This window comes from Narcine bancroftii, chromosome 6, assembly GCF_036971445.1.
Source record: "Narcine bancroftii isolate sNarBan1 chromosome 6, sNarBan1.hap1, whole genome shotgun sequence".
NCBI lineage: Eukaryota > Metazoa > Chordata > Chondrichthyes > Torpediniformes > Narcinidae > Narcine > Narcine bancroftii.
The window spans coordinates 225,893,765-225,908,779 of NC_091474.1; the positions used below are offsets into that span (position 1 = coordinate 225,893,765).

Consider the following 15,015-nt stretch of genomic DNA (forward strand, 5'->3'; position numbering starts at 1 on the left):
TTGGCTCAGAGAGCCATTTTTGCAGTCCGGCGGACGGGGGGGGTCACGACTCCGCAGGGCCGGCACCATCCTCAGAGAACGGACGCACCATGGCTCCCTGTTCCTTCGTGTAGGTAAGGCCGCCTTCTTTCTTTTCTGGTGACTTCTTTTTTTCCCGTTGTTTTAACTTTTTCCTTCTTGGGTGCCATCTGCTTTCTCTTCTCTGCAACTTTATCTTCTATTTCTTATATTTTATATTTGTTGAACTCTGTCTTTTCTTGACTTTTTTCTGGAGAGGGCTAGTTTTACCCTACTGGCCACAACTCCGTCACGCAACTCGTCCCTGCAAAATGTCTCCTTGAAGTAAGTTGGCACTGGTAGACTTCAATTTGTTGTTTTTTCTTTTGCAGGAAACCAGCTTCTTCGTTCCCTCAAGACAGCATTTATGAGGTGCATCTCTCTGATCTTGATGCAAAATCAGCAGACATCTTTGCTTCCCATATCCAGACCGGCAAAGGCATGATACCACCTTTGGCTAAGGATGACATGATACTCTACAGAGAATACATCAAGAACCGATACATGTGAGACATGATACTCTACAGGGAATACATCAAGAACCGATACGTGTGAATAAACTGTACAAAGATATCCTGGATGTAATAAATGTCTGAAGTTAAAATGCCATTTTTATTCGATACAAGTAATTGCCAAGAACAATTGTCATTTGTCATGAATGTGACAATTTCACAACTGAATCGTCTCATATGCATTGATTCATCAAACTGAATTGAAATTTTAAGAAGTATTATATATTTTCAGGAGATGATGATGGGTTGAAATATGATATCAATTAGCAGTGGACCACTTCAGGAGAAGTTCATGGTGTCTTGTGTCAGTTTTGCTTTATTAAATCTACAGTACATGTTATTTAGAGACTAATATGGAATGATTCAAGTAACTTTTCGGCAGCTTAATCATGTGCTCTGTTAATTAATTCTATGCCAATGATGGTAATTGTTGAAAATGTTTCTCCTTTTTATATTAAAAACTATTTCAAACTTTATGATGCATTTTTAATCTTGTTTAATTTTTAAAATTGAATTTAGACTTACAGCACAGTTACAGGCCATTACGGCCCATGAGCCCATGCTGCCCAGTTTACACCCAATTAACCTACACCTTGGTACGTTTCAAACGTGAGAGGAAACCTCAGCACCCGGGGAAAACCCACGCAGGTACAGAGAGATCGTACAAACTCCTTACTTTTATCATTTTCTATGATAGTAAGTAAATTTAATCTAGTTTTTTATTTACTAGAATTATGCTCTTCAAATCACATAAATTACTTGAAACTGGACACTGGTGATTTGTGGGGTGAGAAGTGAGAAAGAAAGATTCTTGACAGGAATTTGAGCTGCAACCACTGAAGCATGGTGATAGCTCTTAAAGTATTTCAAAGGGCAGGGTAGTTGAATAAGAACTTTCTATGGAGCTTAAAATCCAAAGTATTCTCATTCAGCAATTTTAGGAATCTTCAGAGGCCAGCATTTATTGCCCATTCTTAACTGCCCTTGAAAAGTTGATGATAAGCTGCATCTTGATCCACTGGATTTCTTCGAGTAAAGGTACTCTGATGCGCTGTTGGATTAAGAATTCCAGGATTAAATTAATGGCAAAGAATGCTCTGTGTTATTATTTCCAAATCAGAATGTGTGTGACTTGTAGGGGAACCTGTCTGTAAGCAATGTTCCCAATAGGCCTGCTGCTTTTATTCTTCTTGGTTATAGAGATTAATAGTTTGGAGGATCTGGTTGGTGTAGCCTCAGCAAGAAATTTTGTGCATGTAGGGAATGATTATGAGGTGCAAATCAACCTGGGTGATTTGTTCTGGATGGTATCAAGCTTCTTAAGAGCTTGTGGAACTCCATCTGCAATTGGACCCTTGACTTTCTATGCAGGATACACACTCAGATCCCTACTATCTCTACTCCCATGACTGTAGAACCAGTCGCACATCATCTTCAAATTTGTTGAATACATAGTTGTAGACTAATTATTGAATAATAATGAGAGAGAATTTCAAAAACAGATTGAATCCAGTGGCACAATACACAAGTGCTGGAGGAAGTCAACAGGTAGGTCATGCAGCACCAAGGGAAAATAATAGGCAGTTGATGTTTCAGTTCTGAGCCCTTCATGTGTAACTAGATGGAAATGAACTTGAAAAAAGCAAAGAGGAGATAGGGAGGGGCACAGGGCTAAAAATATAGCTATCTGATAGGTGGGAGGAAGGGAAAGAGTTAGGACTGAGGGAAAATGATGAGGAGATAAAAAGAGAAAGGGGTCTCCAGAAATTGGAGGTCGATATTAATGCTGTCTGCTGGAAACTGCCAAGATTGAATATAAAGTATTGTTCCTCCAGTTTATGTCTATGACTTTGATATAAGTTCAGCTTGTTGTCACTCAACCATTTCTACAAGTGTTCCAGTGAAAGTATTCTGGCTGGATGCATTACAGTTTGGAATGGAAGCTGCTCTGCCCAAGAGTGGAAGGTTCAACAGAAGATGGTGAATACAGCTCAGAATGTCATTCCTCCATTGATTTCATTTATACCTCCTGTCTCAATCAGGCACTCTCATTGCATCAGGGATAATGTGACAACTAACTTTAAAAACCTTAAAACTTTAAACTCTATTTAATTTTAATTTGTAAATTGTTAATATTCTAATAATGATGGAAATATAAATGTGTTCTGTTGGTGGGGGGGTGGGGGGTGGGTTGATGGAGATCATCTGATTCATGTTTCAGCCCAGATTATGCTGAGGTCTGGAATCAAGTGACACTGGAAAAAGTTTCATTTTCCTGATTATTGATGGTTGACTGATTGCATGATTAGCTGGAGATGAGTTCCTTGTCATTCAGACTTCAAATTTATTGTCAGAGTACATACATGACATCACATACAACCCTGAGATTCCTTTTGCCTGGTGGCGAGGCTATTACCAATAGTTGGTAGTGCTAAAAAACAAACTGTACCAACATAAAACATCTAAATAAACAAAGAACTGTTAACAGATAAAGAATGTAAACAAACTGACTGCAATACAGAGAGAACAAAAAGAAAATCAATATAGTTGAGAAGTAAGAGTCCATAAATGAGTCTCTGATTAATGTTGAGGAGTCTGACAGTGGAGGGGTAGCAGCTGTTCCTGAACCTAGTGGTGCAAGGTTTGTGGCACCAATACCTCTTTCCTGATGGCAGCAGCGAGAACGGAGCAAGTGCTGGTTGGTGAGGGTCTTTGATGGTTGCTTCTCCTCTCTGACAGCAGTGCTCCCTGTAGATGTACTCAATAGTGGGGATAGTTTTGTCTGTGATGTCCTGGGCTGTGTCCTCTACCTTTTGGAGGGCTTTACGCTCAGAGGTATTGGTGTTTCCATTCCAGACCATGATGCACACTTTCTACCACACCTCTGAAGAAATTTGCCATGGTTTCTAATGTTATACCAAAACTCCGCAAACTTCTGAGGAAGTAGAGGTGTTGATGTGCTTTCTTCACGCTGCCGTTGGTGTGTTGAGTCCAGGAAAGATCCTCCAAGATAGTGACTCCCAAGAACTTAAATTTGCTCACTCTCTCCATCCCTGATACCCCAATGATCACTGGATTACATACCTCTGACTTTCCTGAAATCAACAATCAGCTCCTTAGTTTTGGTGACATTGAGTGCAAGGTTGCTGTTGGTGGACCATTCAGCCAAGTTTTCAGTCTCCATCCTCTATGCTGACTCATCCCCTTCCTTTATACAACCCACTACTGTGTTATCGTCAGCAAATTTTTAGATGGTGTTATTGTCATTCCGAGCCACAGTCGTAGCTGTATGGTGAGTAGAGCAGGGGGCTAAAAACACAGTCCTCTACTGCACCAGTGCTGATGAAGATTGTGAAGGAGAGGTTCTTGCCAATCTTCACTAATTGTGGTCTAGAGGTGAGGAAATTCATGATCCAATTACACAGTGGAGTTTGCTGATCAGTTGTGAGGGGATGATGGTGTTAAATGCCTAACTGTAGCCAATAAAGAGCATCCTGATGTATCTTTGCTGTCCAGGTGTTCCAGAGATTTGTGTAGAGCCAGTGAGATGGCATCCACTGTACACATGTTACTACAATAGGTGAACATTCCTTAGATTGAGTGGACACCAAGAACAACATTATGTTGGAAGTCTTGATTTTAAAGGTGAGTATTTTAAGCATGAGTTGGTTTTTGCTTTTCATGGTCATTCAAACAACTGCTTTTAAGAAAATTAACATTTTAAATTCCAGTTAACATCTAGGCTGTTAGATGAATTACATATATTGATGTGGCATGGAGCCAAACAATGAAATTCTGACCTCATTCATTGGGTTTAAACACACACCCTCTAGATTTTGTACAAAAACAGAAAAATTATGGAGGAACTCAGCAGGTCATGCAGCATCTACTGGAGATAAAGATATATAATCTTTGTTCCACTGCAATAACAGGGGCCTCACAGTAGCAACCCATTTCAATTCTTCACCACGTTCCCATGCCGACATGCATATCCGTGGTCTCATGAATTACCAAACTGAGACCACCCGTAAATTGGAGAAATAACACCTCTTATTCCGCCTGGCTTCCCTCCAACCAGATGGCATTAATGTAGACTTATCTGGTTTCCTTTAGCTCCCACCCACCCTCACCCACCTTTCTCTCTCTCTCTCTCTCTCTCTCTCTCTCTCTCTCTCTCTCTCTCTCTCTCCCTATCCTTATGTCTCCTTTCCTTGTCCTTTATCTCTCTCTGTTTTCCCTGTCTTCTTTCCTCTAGCTCTGTATTCACAGAGCCATCCCCCCCCTCCTCCAATCAATTCTAACCTTTCCTCACCAGTCCTATCCATGTCCAATTATGGCCTTTTGCCTGTTGGCCTGTGCTCCTCCGCCTGCACTTTCTTCTTCCATCCCTCAGCCTTTTCATTCAGGCGTAAAACAAAACCTCAATTAAAGGTCTTGGGTATAAAGGAAGAATGGGCAGGGGGAGGAGTACAGAGCAACAAACAAAAGGTGTTAATTGAAGAGCAAAAAGGACAAAATTGGTCCCCTTGAAGATCAGAGTGGTTGGCTTTGCTTGGATCCAAAAGAGATGGGGGAGATCTTAATTTTTTTTCCCATCAGTATTCACTCAGGATACAGGCAAAGAGTCATCAGAAGTAAGGAAAACAACAGTGAGGGCACAGAACCTATACAGATTAAAGAAGAGGAAGTGCTTGCTGTCTTAAAGCAAATAAAGATGGATAAATCCCCAGGGCCTGACAAGATATTCCCTCGAAGCTTGAAGGAGGCTAGTGTAGAAATTGCAGGGGCTCTGGCAGAAATATTTAAAATGTCCTTTGCCAGGGGTTGTGGTGCTGGAGGATGGGAGGGTAGCTCATGTTGTTCTGTGGTTTCAAAAAGGCTCCAAAAGTAACCCTGGTATTTATAGGTCAGTGAGCCTGACGCCAGTAGTAGGTAAATTATTGGAAGGTGTTCTAAGAGATCAAATATACAGTTATTTGTATATAAGCCAGAAAATTATTAGGGATGGTCAACATGGCTTTGTGTGTAGTAGGTCACGTTTAACCAATCTTATAGAGTTTTACGAGGATGTTTTCAGGAGAGATGACGAAGGAAAGACTGTGGTTGTTGTCTATGTGAACTTTAAAAAGGACTTTGACAAGATCCCACATGGGAGGTTAGGAATGTTCAGATGCTAAAAGTTCATGGTGAAGTAGTCAACTGGATTTGACAATGGCTGGATTGGAGAAGCAAGAAAGTGGTGGTGATGATTGTTCATACAGTCCTCAGGCTGGAGGCCTCAGGGATCGGTGCTGTGACCATTGTTGTTTGTCATCTATATCAATGGTCTGGATGATAATGTAGTAAATTGGATCTGTAAGTTTGCAGATGACACTAAGATTGGAAGCATTGAGGACAGTGAAGAAGGTTGTCAAAGCTTGCAGAGGGAACTAGACCCGCTGGAAAAATGGGATGAAAAATGGCAGCTGGAATATAATGAAGACAAGTGTGAGGTGTTGCATTTTGGAGGGATAAACCAAGAAAGGACATACAGGGTAAATGGATGAGTGTGGTATAAGAGAGATCTGGGAATATAGATGCATAATTCCCTGAAAGTGGCAAAGGGAGCTTTTGCCCTATTGTCTTTATAAATCAAAGTATTGAGTATAGGAGTTGGGATGTTATGGTAGTTGTATGACATTGGTGAGGTCAAATTTGGAGAATTTAATGCAGTTTTGGTCACCTAACTACAGGAAAGATATCAATTAGATAGAAAGAGTGCAGAGAAGATTTACTAGGATGTTGCCCAGAAGTCAGGAACTGAGTTATAGGGAAAGGTTAAACAGGTTATGACTTTGTCCTCTAGACCACAGAAGAATGAGGGGAGATACAATAGAGGTATTTAAAATTATGAAGGGGATAGACAGTAAATGTAGACAGGCTTTTTCTACTGAAGGTAGGTGAAATACAAACCAAAAGATGTGGGTTAAGACTGAAAGGGAAAAGTTTTGGGAGATCATGAGGGTATCTTCTTCACACAGAGTGGTGGGAGTGTGGAATGAGCTGCCAGCTGAAGTGGTGAGTGTGGGCTCTGTTTTAACATTTTAGAAGAATTTGGATGGGTAATGGGAGAGGTATGGATGACTATATACTGGGTGCAGGTTAGTGGGACTGGGCAAAAACAAAATAGTTTGGCACAGACTAGAAAGGCCAAAAGGCCCTTTTTCTTGCTCTAGTGTTCCTAAGTATCTGGTATCTACAGTAGATCCTGACTTATGAAGTTCTGACTTACGATATTTTGAAGTTATGATGGTCAGAATTCATACTTTCAATTTCAAGTTCCAATATTTATCCACACTTGCGATGTACGGCATACAACTCTCGCGCGATTTTGGGTGATGGCAGCATCTCGTGAGAGTAACATACAATAAACTCTCTCATGATATGGACTCAACCACACCACTCTCATGCTCCTCACCCTGGACACCCACCTATCCAAGATCCCGGCCACAATCCTAGCACAGGCCGTCTGTTCATACTAACTCCCAATACCCCTGCTGCCCACACATCCTAACTCCTGACGCCCTGGCTGTCCATGCATTGGAACTTCCGATAACCCGGTCGCCCATGCATCCTATCCTCTGACGCCCCAGCCACCCATGCATACTAACTCCTGAATCCCTGGCTGCCCATGCATACTAACTCCCAACCATGTAAATTGCTTTTGAATAAAGGTTTTCAACGTTTAAATAAAAATGTAAATAAATAAAACCAGTAGAGTGTGGTATTGTTTCGACTTACAATGCAAGTTATGGAACCAAACCCCGTTGTACGTCGGGGACTACCTGTATATCTCTTTCCTGATAGTAGCAGTGAGAACAGAGCATGCCCTGGCTGATGTGAATCTTGGATGATTGCTGCTGTTCTCCGGCAGCAGCATTCCATGTAGACTTTCTCGATGGTGGGGAGAGTTTTGCCTGTGATGTACTGAGCTATATCCACCACCTTTTGCAGGGATTTCCATTCAGAGGTATTGGTGCCCCAAACAAGGCCATGATGCAGCCAGTCAGCACACTTTCCACTACACACCTGTAGAAGTTTGCCAAGATTTCTGATGTCATCTGAACATCTGCAAACTCCCAAGGAAGTTCCATCTAGCATTCACATATTCACTTCCCAGTTGATCTATATCCTGCTCTAACCTCAGGCAACATTGTTCATCATCCACTACACCACCAAATTTTGGGGTGTCATCTCCAGACTTGCTGATTATGCTATTGACATTCTCTTCCAAATCATTAATATAAATGATGAATGATAGAGGACCCAGCGCCTTTCCTGCGGCACACCACTTTTTGCAATTCTCTACGACCACTCTCCGTGACCTACCACCAACCCAATTTTGTATCCAGTTTCTTAGCTCACCCTGGAACCCCTGTATTTTCAAATCGTCAAGTTTATTGTCATCTGATTGTATGTATAACCCAATGAAACAGCATTCTCCGTTACTTGGTCCAAAATATGTAGAAACAAACAGACATAACACGTATACAGACAAACAATATACAAATAAATAAATATTGTTGTGCACATATGTTAGTCTCAGGTGTTTAGTGTAAGCAGATCCTTTGGTTGTACAGCATTCTCACTCCCCGTGGGAAGAAGCTGTTCTTCAGTCTGGTGGTGCTGGCTCTGCTACTCGTGTCTGTTACCCAATAGGTGCAGCTGAAAGATGCTGCATGCAGGATGGAAAGAGTCCTCAATGATTTTGCACACTCTCCTCACAACAATCCCAGTAAATGATGTTGTTGGAAGGAGGGATATGCCAGTGATCCTCTCTTGTCACTCCTATGGTCCTGTAGATTGATCTCCAATCCATTTCTCTGCAGCAACCATACCACATTCTGATGCAGTTGGCCAGGGCATTCTTGAGAGAGATCCTATAGAAGGTTGACATAATGGTGGCTGGTAATCTTGCGGGCTTCAATCTTCTCAAAAAGTGAAGTCACCATTGCACCTTCCTGACAAATGAGAAGATGTTGAGTGTCCACAATAGGTCACTAGGTAAGTGAATTCCAAGGAACTTGATGCTCTCTACTACACTGCTAATGTGCAGTGGAGGATCCTCCTGAAGTCCACAGTCATCTCCTTTGTCTTGTCCATGTCGAGACTCTCACACCATTTCACGAGATATTCCATCTCTTCTCTCTTTGATGAGGCCAATCTTCTAGAAAAGCTTACCATGTGGGACCATGTAAAAGGCCATATTGACAAGGACAGTGCTGGATGTTGACACGTTCTTCAAAAAATGTATCAAATTTCTTATGCATGGTCTCCTACAAACAAAGCTATGCTGATTATCCCTCATCAATCTGTGCCTTTCAAAATCCAAATAAGCCTGTCCTCCTTCATCCCTTCCAGTGACTTCCCACTATTGATGGAAGGCTCACTGGATTGTCCTTGTAGCCCTATAATTTGTTGGGTTTAATTTATTGACTGTATAATTTGTTGGGTTTAAAGTTGTATATAGTAGGGAGAAGCAAACTTCACATATGATACCAAAATGAGTTGATATGCCCTATTAACCAAGAACTCCAGCAAATTATCGAAATATATTAGAGTTGGAATTCATTTATACCAGTATAAGCTATTCAATTTTGACAAGAAGTTGAGGAAATCAATATTGGAAAATAATAATTTATTAATGTCAGCGTAATTTGTTGTAGTTCTGTCTTAATGATTGCAGTATTTTGGTCATAAAAGGAGCAACTTTTATATATGAATTTTCAATTATATTAAAGCAATAGAATCTGATTCAAAGGAAAAATGAATTGTTATTTTACAACATTATATAAATATTGTATCATCAATATAAGTGTCCTTGCCAGTTTTAAAATTAAATGTCAATAAGGTGTCTTGTTTACTTACCAACCTAACAATAATTTTCCACTTGATTATCCTAACAACTGTTTTTTTCCAACAAGCCATGCTTTCACTAATCTAATGTCAAGATTCCTCATTAAGCTCTTCAACCTGCCATGAAGTTTTTATTTAGAAATCAGGACAAGCTACAGTGCCTTTCATAATGTTTGGGACAAAGACACTTTTTTTCCTTTATTTGCCACTGTACTCCATGGTTTTAAATTTGTAATCAAACAATTCACATGTATTTAAAGTGCCCATTCCAGATTTTATTCAAGATTTATTCCAGATTTATTGGTTTGATAATGTAGAAATTACAACACTTTTTATACATGGTCCCCTCATTTCAGGGCACCATAATGTTTGGGACTCACAAGTGTTTGTGAGTACTCAGGTATGTTTGATTGCTTCAGGTATAAGAGAGCTAGGCTTGATTCTAAGCTTTAAATCACCTTTGGAGTTTGTTGTTGCCATTTTTCAGCGGGATGACCAGAATTGTGCCAATGAAAGTCAAAGAAGTCATTATGAGGCTGTAAAATGAATAAAACAGTAAGAGACATCATCCAAACTTGAGGATTTCCAAAATCAACTGTTTGGAACATCATTAAGAAGAAAGAGCATACTGGGGAGCTCAGTAATCACTCTTCAGAAGGCAGGTGTGACTATGTTAATGACTGCTGTCCATAGAAGACTTCATGAGCAGAAATACAAAGGCTACATTGCAAGATGCAAACCAGGGCAAAGGTGGTATGTTTTGTATCTTGTGCAGTTCCTTTACACCTCCATGCTTTGCTCATGCCATCACTCTGATACAGATTAATCTTGGTCTCATCTGTCCACAGGACCTTTTTCCAGAATTTTGCAGGCTCTTTTAAATATTTCTTGGCAAACTGTAATCTGACCAGCTTTATTTGTGGCTAACTAGTGTTTTGCATCTTGCAGTGCAGCCTCTGTAGTCATGAATCTTCTGCAAGACAGGAGACATCGACATTTCCATGCCTGACTCCTGAAAGTGTTTCTGATCTGTTGGACATATGTTTGGGGATTTTTCTTCATTATGATGAGAATTTTACTGTCCTCAGCAATGGAGGTCTTCCTTGGAATACCAATCCCTTTGCGATTACTGAGCTCACCAGTACACTCTTTCTTCTTAATGATGTTCCAAACTCTTGATTTTTGTAATCCTCAGGATTGGGTAATGTTTTATTCTTGTTTTTAAGTTTCATAGTGGCTTCTTTGACTTTCATTGACACAATTCTGGTCCTCCTGTTGAAAAATGGCAATGGCAAACTCCAAAGGTGATCTAAAGCTTAGAAGCAAGTCTGGCTCTTTTATACCAGCACCAATGAAGCAATTAAACATTCCTGAGTACTCATAAACACTTGTGAAGCCAAATGTCCCAAACAATATGGGGCCCTGAAATGAGTGCTGTAATTTCTACATGGTCAAATCAAAATGTATACAAATAACCTTGAATAAAATCTGGAATGTGCACTTTAAAAACATGTGAATTGTTTGATTGCAAATTTATAATTGTGGAACACAGTGGCCAATAAAGGAAAAAAGTGTCTTTGACCCAAACATTATGGAGAGCACTGTATATCCATGTCTCTAAAATATGCAAGTGTTTACACTGACTAATTCGTTATGAATAGTGCAAATGCTTTGGGAAAATACAATGTGAGTTATACACTGTACGTTGCATTTATCAGTAACCATTGCATGACATTCCGCACCATTTGTAGCAATATTTATTTGGAACTGAAGTTGTGTGAATGCTAGCTGACACATCAGCTGTGGCTGAATGTTGTTCCAATCTTAATATATGCAAACATGGACTGCTTTTCAGACTAGATCAATAGTGGCAAGTCATTGGGCCTAAAAACTCCTACACCCATGTACAAAGTTGAGAAAATTGGCATTAGGACCATAGAACATTACAGCACAGAAACGGGCCCCTTTGGCCCTTCTCGTCTGTGCCAAACCATTTTCTTTGCTTCCATTAGCCCTCCTTACCTCTCCCATCCATGTACCTGTCCAAATTCTCCTTAAGTGTAAAAATTGAGCCCGAATTCACCACTTCAGCTGGCAGCTCATTCCACACCCCCACCACTCTCTGTGTGAAGATGTTTCCCCTCATGTTTCCCCTAAACCTCTCCCCTTTCACCCATAAACCATGTTTTCTGGTTTGTATCTCACCTACCCTCAGTGAAAAAAGCTTTTCTACATTTATCTATTCTCATAATTTTAAATACCTCAGTCAGATCTCCCCTCATTCATCAGCCTTTTGTGCTATATATAATTCCATACAGTGGAGAATTTTTCTCACCAATATACAGTAAATTCAATATAAATTAGGTTTCTTTCAAATCGAACAACCAGACGATGGTCTGATGTTTGGGGAGTTATCCTTAGTCTGGAATTCAGGTTTTTTTTTCCCTTATTAGTATACAAGATTATGAATGGCTTAGAGTGGACAACCAGCACCCTTTTCCTGGGACAATGATAGGTGAGTGGAGGAAAGATGTCAGAGAGAAGATATCTTTCACACAGACAATGGTGGGTGCCTGGAATGCATTGTTGGGGGATGGTGGTAGACGCTGGTACAATAGGGACATTTAAAAGACTTTGAAAGCCACTTGGATGTAAGAACAGAGAATTATGGAAGGATTAGATTGTTATGGAGTAGGTTTATGTAGGTCGGCACAACGTCGTGAGCTGAAGGGCCAGTGATGTACTGTAATCTATGTTCTGTTTGGTACATAGTTGTAATGAAGCCAACTTGTCTTGATGAATCCAAACTGAAGCTTAATGAATAAGTTTGAGGAGTGGCACGGTTAGTGCAGTGGTTAGTTCAACCTGGTCAAAGCCATTGTGGTCCATGCAAGAGGAGAGGACTGGCTGCCTAATGTTTCACTTGAATTAAGAGAAACAAAAAGGAACTCTGTGGTGACCTGAAAGAAAGAGGTTATCATCTGGGAAATCCTGAGGGGGTAAGTTTCTTCAGCAAGGCACTGGTGTGACTGATTAGAAGGGATTAGTTTACGTCCAGGAACAACAAATCTCTCTCTGAAAATCATCAAGAACCTTCCTGACCGGTAACCATTTACCTTTCAAACTTTAATAGTGAAATTCATTAAATGTTAAACTCTGTGCAGAGTATAAGAATTGCCTGCAACCAGTGAACTTGGAGGAATGAGAAGTGAGATTGGACTGTAAATTAAAGAATTTTTCTAACCTTACATACACATTACACACATGTGTGCTTAGAATTAGAAGGGAGTTAAGTTAATAGTGATAAGTTAAAGTTTGATCCTGTTTTCATGTTTAAAGATAATTAAAAGCAACTTTTGTTTAAGTAACCATTTATTTTGGTGAATATCTATTACTGCTGGGTTTTGGGGTCTGAGCTCGTAACACCTCCCATTGTTCAAAATATACTGTAGGTTTAGGTTAATTGGTGTAATTGGATGACACGTACTGTACGTCTTAAGTTAAAAGAAAATTAAATTTAAAAAGTTGTTGGGAAGTATTGCTTGCTCATGCTTTGAAAGCAAAGTTTTAATGGTTCATTGCTAATCAATTAATAAGCTATTTATTATTCACATCAGATTTGTTCATTTAGGCATGTTTGAATTTGAATGTCCAAGCTAGATGAATCTTTAGTATTTTCAACTATTTTATTTTCTATTGAAATCAATAAAAATCAAATTTAGGCCATCTCTGACAGCCTGTTTGCTGCCTAACACCAAAAGTGAACATTTCCCCTGTTACATTTATGAGCTCAGATGGTTCCTGTATCAGTTGGCAAGCAGTCCATTCTGCAGCACATTAATCCATAATCTAATTTAAACATTGTTTGTGAGGTGAGCACCTGGGAACAGTATGATCAGGTGGTTTATAGCTAAAGGATGGAAACTTAAATTCTTGAATGAGACCAAACATAAACACTTTCATCCAAATCAATTCAAGTAGATATAATGAGAAGAAATACATTCAGACCACTGTGATTACATGAAGTCCTAATGAGAATAATCCAAGCTTAATCTCACTACTCTCACTTCCAGTGTTTCAAATGTTCTGCATATTTCCAATTCTATATTTAGATTGTGACATGCTCATTCCTCCAAATTTTAGTCTTCATAAATAATTTCCAAATTTTTAACTAACTTTTACTCAGTAATATAATTTGTATCAGTGTCTATTCATGTCAATGATTCTGAATTGTTCTCATTGCCTAGGTTATTGACATCTTCCAACTACGGCAGTGTTTTTACTTTCAACTGGTTTCCACACTAATGACCACGATTAATACAATTAAGGATTTTGAATCATTGAACTTAGGCAATTTGGACCAGGTTTGTTTTTAACTATGTTTAGTAATGGTGAAATGTAGCAGTGTTGGGGAATCTTGAGATTCTAGGGGATTGTTTTACTAACATGGGTGATGTCCATGCCCATGCCATTATTCATTCCCTTTCACCAGATGCCTTGAAGAAGTTGTCTTTCTTAACATTGCATTCCATTGCGAAGAAACCCTGACAGAGCTGAAAGATGAAGGAATCCAAAGATTTTGATCCAGTGACTATAAAAGAACAATGATGGATTCTCATATCAGTATGGTTGTAAGTTAAGATTTTGGCCTTGTGTTACCATGTGGTGCTCTGGAAGAAACTTTGGAAAAATCCTACACTATATTTCTCAAAATTTCCACTGCAGCTACCATGCATCGTGGATAGAAAGTCCAAATATTACAGATTGGTAGGCATGATGCAAATCAAGTGGGTTGCTTTGACATGGATGGTGTCTGATTTGGTGAAGATGTTTTGATGCAGCACACTTTAAGGCACGAGTAGAGAATTCCAGCACATTGGCAATTCACAAAAGGAACAAGGAAGTGGGAAGGTGAACCATTCATTATAGAATACTCATCCTTTGATGGCGACAGTTTTTATGTACCTGGTTTAATTAAGTTTCTAGTCCTTTGCCAGGCAAAACCACATTGAGTGTCAAGGCAAACCAATTATGTATCACTCTGTTGGAGATGTCAATCGATACATGTAATTAAAATATACTTTTTACTTAAATGGCCTTTCACGGAATGTCGCCTGTGTCTCTCTGCATGCATGAATGAAATACAGTATCTCATTATCTGATACAAATGGAACTAAGCACTGGATATTCATCAGAAAATGCACTTCAGATCTTACAATGAAGGAAAGGTCACTATTAAATTACCCTAAAAATAAACTGAGAACAGTACAGCATGAATAGACCCTTTAGCCCATCATGTCTGCCCCAATCATGAAGCCTGTCTAAACAAATGCCATCTGCTTGTAGAGATTCATATCCTTCTATTTCCTCAATATATATTTTTTAAGACATTCAGGGGAGTAGATGATGACAGAGATGAAGAAGAACTACTTTTTCTAGAGGAGTATATCTGCTCGGGAAGCACTGAAGCCTGCCTCACTAAATATATTTAAGAAACAGTTAAACAACTTTGCATAGTGGGGGAATTAAGGGTTATGGGGGAAAGACACAT

The 15,015-nt window shown here is 39.6% G+C and overlaps 1 protein-coding gene and 1 long non-coding RNA gene across 8 annotated transcripts in view; both read left to right on the forward strand.

Moving 5' to 3' along the window:
• The window catches only part of fig4a (FIG4 phosphoinositide 5-phosphatase a), a 161,955-nt gene extending 160,910 nt beyond the window's left edge, over window positions 1-1,045 (forward strand). For all 7 annotated transcript variants that reach the window (XM_069887570.1, XM_069887569.1, XM_069887571.1 and 4 more), the window contains one exon: window positions 390-1,045. In XM_069887570.1, coding sequence (XP_069743671.1) covers window positions 390-567 — 178 coding nt within the window. In that variant the 3' untranslated portion in view covers window positions 568-1,045. The remainder of the gene's footprint in view (window positions 1-389) is intronic.
• An 81-nt stretch (window positions 1,046-1,126) lies between these two features.
• LOC138735542 (uncharacterized) lies at window positions 1,127-14,512 on the forward strand. Its single transcript, XR_011339755.1, has 3 exons — window positions 1,127-1,217; window positions 13,712-13,828; window positions 13,957-14,512. It is a non-coding gene; the product is annotated as an uncharacterized lncRNA (long non-coding RNA).
• Window positions 14,513-15,015: the final 503 nt, after the last annotated feature.